This window comes from Lotus japonicus, chromosome 4 (assembly GCF_012489685.1).
Source record: "Lotus japonicus ecotype B-129 chromosome 4, LjGifu_v1.2".
NCBI classification, from domain to species: domain Eukaryota; kingdom Viridiplantae; phylum Streptophyta; class Magnoliopsida; order Fabales; family Fabaceae; genus Lotus; species Lotus japonicus.
This window is the reverse complement of record NC_080044.1, coordinates 77355953-77368841: the sequence shown is the minus strand read 5'-3', so window position 1 is coordinate 77368841 and position 12889 is coordinate 77355953. Positions and strand designations below refer to the sequence as shown.

The window sequence follows — 12889 nt, the reverse complement described above, 5'->3', positions numbered from 1 at the left end:
TCACTTATGTGTGATTTGACTCCTTCATGTTTAAAACGAGCACATTTACTCCCTCGTCTTTCAATTTGTGAAAATTAACTCCTTCCATTAGTTAAAATTGAGCATTTGAATGTCATTTCACTAAATAAATAAAAAAAATAATTAAATAAGTAAAAAAATAATTAAATAAAACTGAAATATTAATCCCTAATTAAATATGAGTGAATTTAGTTTTTTTAATTTATTTGTGTCATTTTTATTTTTTTTATTTACTTATGTGTCATTTTGGGAGGTAAGTTACGTCATCCTTGATCGTGGAACAAGCAAATTCCGCCTGAAATTAGACGGCAAATTGACAAAGGGAGCCAATTTTCACAAATTAGAATTTTAGGGATCAAAATCGCTCATTTTAAATATGAGGGAGCAAAATCACACATAAGTGAAAGATAAGGGAGCAAAACTGCAATTAAGCCTAGACAAAATGAATTTCAGCTATTAAATATGTGTCCATTAAAAGCTAAACTTACCTTGACGGATAATGTGACTAATAAAACGATTTTACACTTTGTTTGGTAGGATAGAGAGAGATAGAGAAGAGAGAGTAGAGAAGAGAGAAGTTGAGTAGAGAGAAATAAGTGAGAAATAAAGTAGATTTAGAGGTTGTTTGGTATGGTAGAGATAAAGAAGAGAGAGAGAGATTAGAAATAATGATGTGGAAGAAAGAGAAAAATAAATATTTAATTAAAAAATAATTTAAATGCAAAACATGTGAGAGAATGCAAATAGTGGCGGTTACAAACCGTGTAACCGCCACTAACGGCAAGAATGGTAAAAAAGAAAAAAAAAAGGAATCTCTTCGCGTTTTGCGAAGAAAGGAAAAAGTGAGAAAATCTAACTCTCAATCTCTCTCTCATCTACAGTACTCAGAAACCAAACAAAGGTGCTTTATTAATCTCTCTTCTCTTTCTCTCTTGTATCTCTCTCTTGCATCTCACCTCAAACAAACATAGTGTTAAAATTAAGGAGCGAAATAAATTAAAAAATCAAAACAGGATTGGTATGAAGAATGAGTCAATGAGACAACTCACCCGAGACATAAGCAACAACAGAAGATCAGGACGCTGTTTTGTTCGCTGCTGCATTAACTGGAAAGCAAATAAATGCCGTAAAACCTGTGTTCATTTATTTATCGTTCAGCATTAATTTAAACAGATAGAAGTAGAACATGATCCTCTCCCTCTCCCACCGCAAGGTGAAAACAGCTAGCCCAATAGTGTTGCGCCACTTTTCACCCAAAACTGTGCACCCCTTCATGCTACCCAGCCACCTCTTCTTATTGGCGGGGTAAACACACCTGTATATTCCAGACAGGCTCCTACATGTGTCATTATTGTCCACTGCAGTGATAATAACACTACCTGTACAATTTAATATTATTATTTCTGATATGGTCAGATTGATTATTGATGTAATTAGTAGATCATGTGGAAACAAAATTATATTTTATTATTTGAATTTATTAAAATGATATGGTTGGATATATATATATTTTCATCTCTTTACATATCTATAAAAACATTAGCCTTTGAAAGAGGATAGTTGAACGTTTTAAGTCGTGAATATAAAAAAAATATTAACATGAGAATTTAAAGTGAAAATGATAAATGAGTAATTTTTTTTTATAACTGACTATGTTGGGAGGTAAATCATTCAGAACCCGTTAGCTCTAGTCTAGCTAGGATTGGTGGAAGTCCCTCATGCCGCGTGAGGCCCTTCGAAGTGCCAGTCATTATTCCAATACTAAATTACCACTAGCTAGACCCAATATTCTTCGAACAACGAAACTAAGATTTATTTCGTTAAACTGTTATACTTAACATTAAATTAAGCGTCAAAATGCCCTCGATAACATGCATCAAATATAGTGAAGGCCAAAAGTCTCGTAAAAAATGTTAGTAATAAGGATTGAACTCTCGAATTTTTTTTTTATTACATGGAGGGCTCCCGGATTTAAAATTTCAAACAACTACTTTAAACTAGTTATTATCCACATTATGTGTTAACTGTTGAGCTTGTGTTATTAATGGTTAACATTTCATGATAATCCATTTCATTTAATTAGTTTTAACCTTGAAGCAATAGACACAAACAAACAACGAAACAGAGAGAGATACACTATATATATTAAGTGCGATAATAGAGGAGAAAGAAAAAAAAGACAGTGATTGTTTGTGAGAGAGAAAAGAAAAAGCAAAAGCAAAAAGTGGAAGGAAGATCGAAAATGGCGAGTGGAGGAGGCTACGGCGATGCGAACGCCAAGATAGACTACGTCTTCAAGGTGGTGCTGATTGGCGACTCGGCGGTCGGGAAGTCACAGATTCTAGCCAGATTCGCCAGGAACGAGTTCAGCTTGGACTCCAAGTCCACGATTGGTGTTGAATTCCAAACTCGGACTCTCGTCATCGATCACAAGACCGTCAAGGCTCAGATCTGGGACACTGCTGGTCAAGAAAGGTAGCTTCGCTTTTATTTCTACTTAGCTAGCTAGCTTTGCTTCCTGCATCGATCTTCGATTTTAATTTTTCAGTTTATAGCATCGTTTCGTGTTTGATCTGGTTATTATGATGAAGGATCGCGTGGTTTCAGTGAGTTTATATGATAATTGAGGTTACTGACTTGATCTGTTGTTTACTTACTCTAACGATCATGCTTTGTGGTCAAAAAAATGTGTATAGACAAGTGTAGAATTGTAACTGTTCATCGAGAATCTAGCAACTGTTTATTTTGTTGTATGAGTTTATGTTTAACGACTTTTATTGTTCATGTTCATGTATTTTATCACAAATTTAATTATTGATTTTATTTGTCATGCTTGTGTTTTTGAACTTTGAGGATCCAAATCCATTATTGTAATTGATTTGCTTCAAGTCATGAAGGATTTTGTGTTTGTTGTAATAAGCACAGGCTTAATTATTGATTTTTTTATTATTATGTATGTTCATGTACTTTATCACATTTTTTATTATTGAATTCTTTTGGTCATGCTTGTATTTTGAACTTTAGAGGATCCGAATCCATTATCGTAATTGATTTGCTTCAAGTCATGAAGGATTTTGTGTTTCTTGTCATAAGCACATGTTTTCTATGATGGTATGGTTGGATATACTTGGATTGTTTATTAGTAGTAGCACTTCAATTGATGCAGGTGAAAACATGTTACTCTAACATGTAAGCAATCTTTGTGCTATTTTTAATGCATGTAGTATTTTAATAGGACTTTAATTCATTCATTGTCTTGTGTATGCATTGATGTTATTTGTGGCTTAGAAGTGGGAGATTTATGTTTATTATTTTAGGTTACGGTAGTGGTATGTTATCCGAAATTTCTGGCATTGCAGCTCCTGTTATATATTACGAATAAAATATAAACGAAACGCAAGAAACTATTACGTGTCAAATATAGCCGTTCTCTTTGACAGGAAACATAGGAGTCAATTTGTATGATATAGGTCTCGTGTTTCTTTTCATAGTAATCTATCAACTTCCTTTGTGTTTCTTTCGCAATATGTATCAATTTCCTTTCCATCATATAGGTGATTTCCCAATGTTAAGTATATAGAAACCTTAGCTTAAAATTCAGGCTCCTTGAGATTTAGCACACACAAATACGGATGTCTTTATGTGATAGATCATTATTAATGGAAATGACTCCATGGACAATCTACGCTAGTTATTCACACTTGAAGGGGGCCGTGAGTTTGCAAAATATTAGTTTTCACTCTGTATCAGCTCAATCCTTTTAGGAGATTGGTTCATAATAAGTGTTTCATAACTCTTAATTTTTTTATCAAGTACATTTACATGAGGCACAATTTGGTTTAGTACTATGTCATTTGACATGATTTTTTATTTGGTAGAAAGGAAGTTAAATTTATTCTGATTGGTAATTTGTGCATGGTAACATAATTATTTTGTACATGTTTCCCTTTTTCCAGTTATTTGTAATCAACCATGTTTAGGATAGGAACCATTTTTTCCTGCGTGTGCGGCTGCGCTTGTTTGACGTGTGAGTGCATGCAGAATATTAAGTCAAAATTTAGTTGCCCTGATATTTGAATGGTTTATGTTCCAGATACAGAGCAGTTACAAGTGCATATTACAGGGGTGCTGTTGGAGCAATGTTGGTTTATGACATTACTAAACGCCAGACCTTTGATCATATACCCCGTTGGCTAGAAGAACTGCGTAACCATGCTGACAAGAACATAGTCATCATCCTCATAGGAAACAAATGTGATCTTGTGAACCAGCGTGATGTACCGACCGAGGACGCAAAAGAATTTGCTGAGAAAGAAGGCTTGTTTTTCCTGGAGACCTCAGCACTGGAAGCAACTAATGTTGAATCAGCCTTCACAACCGTCTTGACAGAAATCTACAACATTGTCAACAAGAAGAGCTTAGCTGCTGATGAATCTCAGGGAAATGGGAACTCAGCTTCTTTGTCTGGTCAGAAAATTATCATCCCTGGTCCTGCACAGGAAATCCCTGCTAAGAGGAATATGTGCTGTCAGGCATCTTGACTTCATTTGTATTTTGTTTCAATGTAGTCTATTTGATGGTTCGATATTCCTATTACCAATTTTTAAAGGCTTGACGCATTTCATTTAACATTTAATTTTAATTTGTTTGGATTGCTGAGTTAAGAACCAAAAACGGAGGTGGATATAGTTGCTTGGTATATATAGTATATACATAAGTTTCGTTCGTGGATTGGTTTAACTTGAAACTTTGTTGTATGTGAAAATTTCATGATTCGTGCTCATCTTCCGGTATGGCTATTTGTCTGATATTCCCCTGAAATTGAGTTTGAGGGACAAGTTTTTTTCCAAATCAGAACCAATATTATTAGGCTTAAAACTTCATGATAGAGGCTCATCCGAAACAAGATTTAACTCAACAATTAGTAAGCATCAGATCATCAATCAGATTAACATGTATATTAATCCTTTACCAAGGATACTACGGAGATATAATTGTCGACTTTATGCCCGGAAGTAAACTTCTGCGTTCGGATACCCTTTGAACGACTTTCCAAAAATAAAAAATGATACAAACCATTCATGCAAACTTTCAAAGTCATAGAATATTACTAATACAAACAGTAACAAACGTCTGTATCTTAGAAAGTAATGACGAGAACAAGTAATTTCATCACTATCGTTACATGGGTGAAGGGGAAAAAATCACCATTTTTTGTATGCATCATCATAAAAATGTGTTACAAATGAGTATTAAATATCAGCTAAATAGTCACTTTTTTAGCTTACAGTAGCTTTTACATCATCCTCATTTCCACCGTTCAACTCCGGTAAAGGCTGTACTTCACTCGCATTAATAGAGGATTTGTCTACATGCCCGTTGGAGCCATTTTCTGTGTCTAGACGTATTAAAAGCCTTTCAAGCAGTTCTTGACAATCCATGGCAGTAACCATCACAGTCAATCTCGTCTTACCCCTCCAGCATCCAATGGCTATTGTTGACTCATCCACTTTGAGGGACTCTGTAGCAACTTCGTTCCCTGCAGTAAAGCAAAGGCCCCATAAACAGATATGCCGATGTCAATGTAGCGCATGTTATGGTGAAGCCAAAATCACAGTGGATTGCCACAAAAGCTAAGGAAAGTTGTTTCTGTCTACCATGATTCAGGATTCACAGTGAAAACCACCGTGTATCCAATCCAAACATGCATGTAATGGTATTTTGTAATGGGTAGAGTATCGACCATTTGTATAACATAGTGATACTGACAACATACCTTTAGCCAGAGTTAACACACAACAGCCTGGCAATAGGTTTGCCACATTTTTGCCAAATTCAGCATCAGCAAAATCATCAAATTTTACATCTTTGTCCTGCAGAATACGCTTGAAATCTGCAGGTGATGCCTGTAGAATTTGTTTGGTGATGTATGGGAGAATAAGGGGCAGCCCTTCAGATGATATTCGGAAAGCACATGGTGCATCGCTGCCTTGTCTTGCTGTTTGTCTTTCCTGTAAGATGAAGGCAAGCATATTTCACAGTTATTCAGAAGAACTAATAAAAAAGGCCCATTACTCACTGCCAGTGAAGGGCATAAAAGCATGAATGATAAATATAAAACCACATAAAATGAGAATTTTAACAAAAACATCATCTCTGGACTCTGAATTGAGAAAAAGTATACTTACAAACATCTTCAGGCCAACTGAGGTAATTTTAAGTTGCTGCCCAACTGATAAATTCAACTGAAGAACATCCTTGACTGACTTGGAGATGTAGTAAATTCTTTTCACATGACTTGTATCATCGTTTCTTGTAACAAGGTGGCCACTGAATGGAAATTTCTCATCGATTCCGTAAAAATCCCTTATACTACTAATAATTGCTTCATCCTTGAAAAAGACGACAGGGTCAACACCTCTCCATTTCCCTTGAATCTGCAACTTTCTTTTGCCTGGAATCTTCTTTTCCACATTTTGTACATTATGGGGCTCTTCAGTTTCCTTAGAGTCCTCTTCATTTGGAACAGGACTAACTTCCAAATCTTCTGTATCAGGTTCATTGTCATTTACATTTTCCTCTGAAGCTTCTTCGAGGATTTCTTCATCTGCACATTCTGATGAGTTAATCTGCAGTACTTGTGCATCCTGAAGACTGTGGTTTGCTGGTTCTGCACATTTCCCACCAACGTCTATTTTAGGCTTTTCTTGAATGGCTGCAAAAAAAAAATAATTAAAAACCTATCATGGCAAGCAAAAGTCTGTCAAAGTGAATTAATGAACATATACAACTTGAAAATTTTCCCAAAGTTCACCAGAATCTCATGATTATCTTTTAACAGAATCAGATACAGAGGAACAAAATAATATGAGAAACTACCTGGAAGAGGGGAAACTTTTTGCAGAACAGCAATGAAGAAGGCTCCAGTGTTCTGATCATGCGGCACTATCCTCATGCAATGTTCTAGAGGTAAATCAGAAACTTCCTCAACAGACTCAGGCATCACTGGATTCTCAACAGCTTGAATACAATCTTCAGCATTTCCATTAGCACCATTAGCAATGTCTCCCATGTCAACATTACGATTACTGTTATCAAGTCTCCCAGAGGGAAACATACCGGGAAGAATTGCACCTCCACGAAACTTAGGAACATCTTTGTAAGAGACAAACCAAGTGCTCTTGTCATACACCTGCAACCCCAAAATCAAACACGTTAAAAAAAAATCAAATGCATACTCTACAAAACAAACGCAACACCTACGTTTAAAGCCACAAGCTGAATCACAGGCAGAATTAGCAGCTTATGCTGGAATACATGTTCAAGTTGGATAAATATAAAATTTTCCTGTTCTGAAAATTTAAAACTTCAATTTTCCATTTTTTACTATGGATGTAAATGTTGGCATTAACATGATGGACATCCAACTGATTGAATATCAGAATTTTCAATAGAAATAATTCACACATTGTCTATACTACTTTCTTATTCATTATTTATTAATATGTATTAAAGTACATAAACAGTTTGGCTCAACACTTGGAAGATTAATAAATATCTTATTTTAATTTATAAACGTTTTGCATTGCAGCGATTCTGATGTATTCTTTAATTGTAACTATGACAAGAAATTTGTTTTATAATATTGTGAGTATTACATAATCAAAACTCTGACTTCTCAAAGAAAGAAACCGGCCAGTTGGTCACAGCAAACACAAACCTTCCATTTCTTGAGACCTGGCCGGCGAATAAGTTGTGGAAGCTCACTAGAGACATCAACAAGTTTCACAGATCCTCCACACCTACGCAAAACCTGCAAAAAAATAGAAAAAAGAGTTGAGCAAGCTACTCAGGATATTTTCATGTGTATCTCAATTCAGCTAAAGATCTTCCTATTTCTCATTTGCAAGAAAAGCTCAGTAAGGCTGTTTGCAATCTTTGGTGGTGGCAATTCTATACTCTAGCATTGATGCTGTGACAATTTGCAATATATATCTGATGATTCTGTTCTCTACCCCCTCACTTCTGACATATTTTGGGTGATAAGTCAAGATTAATTGAGATCTCACATAGACTGGAGATAAGTATTAGGCAATTCTAACCCCTCGAGCAAGCTTTTGGGGAACCCTAAAGCCGAGCCCGAATTCTAATATGATATCAGAACCTATCCCAATCTTTGATATTCGCCCTGTGGCTATCCCTATGCAGCCCAGCCTCGTAGCAGCCGAAAACAGTCATCCTGACCTTGCGACAATACTACAAACTCCACGCTCTAGATGTCCAATCACATGACAACTGACAAGGTTGTGTTGATATCCAATTACCACATATAGACTAGATCACTAAGTATATAGCCAACTAGCCAAGGTAGTTCTTATAAGGCTAAGGTCATCTTCACCCCCTCACACCAATGGTTGAAGACTTGCCTGTACATGTACAGGTATGCCTAAGAAAACAGTTTATCTAAATATATAAAAGCACTTTTAAGAGTAAACCTCACACTAACATGCCTGCGCCAAATTATAAAGCATTAAGGTAGATTACCTCTGCAACCACCGCTTCATTCTCAATAGGATTCATTGAGCACGTTGAATAAACCATTCTTCCACCAATTTTGAGTAAAGATAAACCTGAGAAAATCAATTTAGTTGTTGAGATTGCTAGAATCTAAGTCTCTCAAACAGTAGTTCATTTCTATTCAGCTATGTCAAAGAAGCAGTTTTTGAACCCCCGTCATCTGTCTTCAAAAAATTTAATCTACATCGTGTAAAAGAATGCCTTTCGATTTCAGAAGACACAACCAACATGACATGTGAGAAATTACTTATCTGGGCCTTCAGGCTCAACATATTGCAAGTAAGAGTTTTCTTTCACATAAGCAGAGAAGAAGCATAGAATGATAATTCACAAAGCAAATTATCCGGAACGATAAAATATTCCACTCAACTTTATGATCAATTCCAAACAAAAGGAAATGAAGCTCAAGTCACCATGGAATTTCCATAACTGGACCTACTTGCCCGTGCTAGAAAGTTCTAGTTGAGTTCAATTTATAGTCAAGCATTCTGGTCAATAACAAGAATTTTTAGGGTGAGGGGAGGCTATCCTCATTCCAATGAAGGGCAATCTACCTACTTCAGAAAGTATTTACATTAGAATTAAATTTTGTCTACAAGTGAGGGACCCTGGATTTAAATCCTAGTCATGCAAATGGCCAAACACTGTTGGCCATTACCAATCTTCTAATTGAAAAGGACCAGAAAAAAAGGGTACTGTAACCATACAGTATAAGGAACAGAAACACAAGCCTAGCATCGGCAGGTCCCAAATAGACATTCAAAACAGTGAAAAAGTACCTCGCATAGCAATTAGAACTTGTAGGCTATGAAGCCCATGTCCCATCCCAGAGTTCCTGCAAAAAATGCAAAATACGTCATAAAAAAATCCACGGTTGAAAAGAGTATAAAAGGAATTGGAGCTTGGAGAAAGGAGCAAAAACTACCATTTCCTCCACAAATCAGGTGCCTTACGAAGTGTACCATCTCCACTACATGGAACATCACACAGAACACGATCAAATAGTAGTTGGTTAATATGGTGATCTAACTCCATCTGTTCATGATTTCTATTTAAACGGCATCCTGGGAAGTTCTGCGCTTCGTGATTGGTAACAATTAGGTTGGCTGTGCACATTCTTTTCGTTTGGTGGATGAGAAGATTACATCTTTGTACATCAAGATCGTTTGCTATAACCTAATTATAAGAAAAAAAGTCAAGAAAATCAAATAAGATTTTGCTAATCGCCAATGCGTTATAAAAGCAAAGAGAGACAGCAATGTTTTTTTATTTAAAACGACACAAACCATTCCATCAGGTAGTGATCCTGCTTTAGTTGATTGGTGTATAATCTCAAGCAATTGGAATGTTTTTGAACCTGGTGCGGCACACACTAAACAGAAGCAAAGAAAAGAAAGTTTAATTCTGAATTAAGCAAGAGGCTGGTCAAAATAGGTAAAAATAACAAAAAAGTACTTTGTACACTAGAAATTGCTTACTATCAAGTACAAAATGGTCTGGATGCACATCTAAGAATAGGGGAGGAACCTGTCTCAAAACAATCATTAGACTGACATTAGTTAAATTCTTGAAAAGTCGAAAGTAGCAGTAACCTACAGGCACTGAACCATTAAGAATTCTAAAAATAAAAGAAGATCATTTTGCATGACCCCAAAGATTGAAAGAGTAGAGAAAGTAACCCACCATACTGACAGCTTCCTGTCTTGTGATATTTCCAATTTCATTTTCTAGCTTTAAAAATTCATGGAACCTGTGAGATTTAGTGTCATCAGAGGTAGCAATTGACATATCAGATAACCATGTAATATGTGTGATTCATGTCAATTTATTGTTTAGCAGCATCATGTTCATGCATTATGATATATGTGTTGTCATGTCACTCGTGTGTGTATGTACATATGTAAAATAAGAATGAATACATAAATAACAATGCGCAATCGCCCCTCCTCGAGTCATATGCAAAGAGCAAGAATTGCGAACTAAACGTAGTTTGTTTACTATTCTTTTAATTTAGGAAATTACATTGCTTTGTCCCAAATCCTTTCCTAAAAAGGTAAACATGCAAAACTTCAGTATACCATTACTAGATAGTCATATGGATAGATCAATTAAAATATCTGTATAAGTAAGAATAAGATGGCAAAGGAAAAATGTTAGAATGTTAAGGCTTAAGGATGGCGTTTTTCACAGTTAATCCATTCAACGATTCACATATCACACAAACAACACATTAAAAAATCATAACGTGTCATTATGCCATAGATGCGATATTGGCGCTTCACGTCCTAATGCGCAGCTAGAACCTAAAAAACATGGCATCCACTAATTCTATAAACGCAACGCGATAAAATGCAACTTGTAGATCATTCAGATTACACTTACTTCTCAAGTGTTTGGTTCTTCCTGAGCTGCATCCGAGAAAAATTCGAATGCCAAGCGAAGTTCCCCGGATACCACGGCAATGGCCGAATAGCCTCAGTCTCAACCCCTTCAGGAACCTACAAGGAACAACTCACAGTCAACAAAATAGAGACTCTAATCACACACACACACACACATCACAAACAGCAGTAGCAATTCTGTAACCGCCATTTCTGCAGTGAACCTAACATACCACAGCACGAAGAGAATGCACGAAATCATTCTCCAGTTGCGAGCGAAGGTCGTCAGCAAACAGGCTACTGCAATCACCAAACAAATCGAAACACGAATTCATGTGAATATATGATAGATAAGAGCAAACAAAAATGCAACGATGAATGAGAAATGGTGGTTGAACCTGGAGTTGATTCTGAAGGAAGCAGGCAAGGGAGTTCTGAGAAACGCGACGAATTGATCCCACTCATCGGGAGCCACCACAGCTTGCTCCTTGTAGTAGGCATCGAAGGAAGGGTTCGCAGTGGCGAAGGGAGTCCATGGTGTAGTTTGGGTTTCGGAAGCGTTGGGATCCGATTTGGAACGCTTCCACTCGTTCTCTCTGTTCTGGCGGAAATGCTTTCTCTGCGTGCGTGACCTTCCTCCTCTGCCCATGGTTGCCGGTAACTAACTCTTTCTGCTACGAGGCTTTCGAGTTGGAGGCACACGACTGGTTAGTTACGAGTGACGCTCTTGGTTTTTTGGTAGGGTTTTCGCAAATCATGCGGGTTGCGTTTATTGGGCCTCTCCGTCTCTCAAGCTCTGGCCCAACTACTAGTATCAACAACAGCCCAGTGTCGATCCAATACTTATGGGATTGGGTTGTAGTCGGGTCGGTTAATCGAGTTTGAGGGAGAATAAGATGCGAATGGGCGAACTTGCCCTTCCCGCTTTCGACCTATAGTCGAGTTGAGTTGAGTTAACCTATCAGAAAATAGAAGTTGGAAATGTCAACTCGCCATGTTTACTGACGGGTTGGATTGCAAATTAGCGCATTAAAATCTGCCAAATACTGAAGAAAAAATATAATTTTTTAAAAAATATATGTTGGACCATGGGCGGGCTTGCCGAGTTGGTGGGTTCGCTCGCCGAATTGGTGAGTTATGCGAGTTCACGAGCTGTAATGTCTAACGCGGCCCATCCGGTTTTAGGGTTAAGTTGGTTAGCTTAGCAGGTTGAACTCACATTGTCACCCATAGTTTAGATTAGCTTAAGTTTGTTGGATGTTGCGACGCTATATCCTTTTGACATTTTGTATAGCTGAGGCTCGCGGGCAATTGGATTATCCCGACTTCACGTTAGAAATGCTTGAACCCGGAGTAGGAGATACATTGCGAAGAAGGTTTGGCTTTTGGGACAATATGCGGTTTGGAGTTCCCCGGCAGCAAGGAGGAGACCATTCGTGATCTAGCGGAGTTCCTCAGAGAAAATGGATCTGCGAGTTTGTAGAGGTCTTGTGTCGCTCCGTTGTTTTTGTGGCTTTTTGGGCTCTTGTTGTTTGTTTTAAGGTGGCTTTTGAGTCTTTTAGGGCTTCTTTGGGTTTTCTTTTGGTTGGGTTGTGTTTTTTTTTTTTTTTGCAGGTTTTTATCCGCTCCATCTCCTTTGTTAGGGGATTGTACCTTCTTTTTTTATTAATAAACTTTTTTTTCTCTAAAAAATATATATTTTAACAAGCATCCATCTGTGACCTTGTAGCATGTATGGATCAGCATAATCCATATTAACACTATTCGCTTATTTCTTTCATCCGATGCAGATATAATGACAATGAGATCACTTTTTATTCAATTTTTTTTGAAATACTTATTATTCAAATGTGAACTTAACACATCAATGACATCATAGTTATTCTCATGGGAAAAAAACAAAACAAAGCACA

The 12889-nt window shown here is 36.9% G+C and overlaps 2 protein-coding genes across 2 annotated transcripts; one reads left to right on the top strand and one right to left on the bottom strand.

Annotated features, from left to right (window-relative positions):
- The first annotated feature begins 2170 nt into the window (after nucleotides 1-2170).
- LOC130711313 (ras-related protein Rab11A) lies at nucleotides 2171-4801 on the top strand. The gene is made up of 2 exons (XM_057560872.1): nucleotides 2171-2493; nucleotides 4112-4801. The coding sequence occupies exons 1-2, from the start codon at nucleotides 2261-2263 to the stop codon at nucleotides 4557-4559; spliced, it is 681 nt and encodes a 226-aa protein (XP_057416855.1). The 5' UTR covers nucleotides 2171-2260; the 3' UTR covers nucleotides 4560-4801.
- A 276-nt stretch (nucleotides 4802-5077) lies between these two features.
- LOC130711311 (uncharacterized) lies at nucleotides 5078-11704 on the bottom strand. Its single transcript, XM_057560870.1, has 14 exons — nucleotides 11375-11704; nucleotides 11210-11276; nucleotides 10978-11093; nucleotides 10279-10345; nucleotides 10074-10122; nucleotides 9882-9967; nucleotides 9521-9771; nucleotides 9375-9430; nucleotides 8563-8648; nucleotides 7739-7831; nucleotides 6898-7210; nucleotides 6207-6733; nucleotides 5795-6029; nucleotides 5078-5557 (listed from the first exon to the last, which is right to left on the bottom strand). The coding sequence occupies exons 1-14, from the start codon at nucleotides 11623-11625 to the stop codon at nucleotides 5298-5300; spliced, it is 2457 nt and encodes an 818-aa protein (XP_057416853.1). The 5' UTR covers nucleotides 11626-11704; the 3' UTR covers nucleotides 5078-5297.
- Nucleotides 11705-12889: the final 1185 nt, after the last annotated feature.

What these genes read in the sequence shown, in the direction of transcription:
- LOC130711311 (XM_057560870.1), bottom strand. Translation starts at nt 11,625, where the DNA reads ATGGGCAGAGGAGGAAGGTCACGCACGCAGAGAAAGCATTTCCGCCAG. An exon ending in AAAAGTTTCCCCTCTTCCAG is followed by an intron (nt 6,734 to 6,897) that starts GTAGTTTCTCAT and finishes TTTTTTTTGCAG; the next exon opens with CCATTCAAGAAAAGCCTAAA. An exon ending in CAGTTGGCCTGAAGATGTTT is followed by an intron (nt 6,030 to 6,206) that starts GTAAGTATACTT and finishes TTCATCTTACAG; the next exon opens with GAAAGACAAACAGCAAGACA.
- LOC130711313 (XM_057560872.1), top strand. Translation starts at nt 2,261, where the DNA reads ATGGCGAGTGGAGGAGGCTACGGCGATGCGAACGCCAAGATAGACTAC. An exon ending in GACACTGCTGGTCAAGAAAG is followed by an intron (nt 2,494 to 4,111) that starts GTAGCTTCGCTT and finishes TTTATGTTCCAG; the next exon opens with ATACAGAGCAGTTACAAGTG.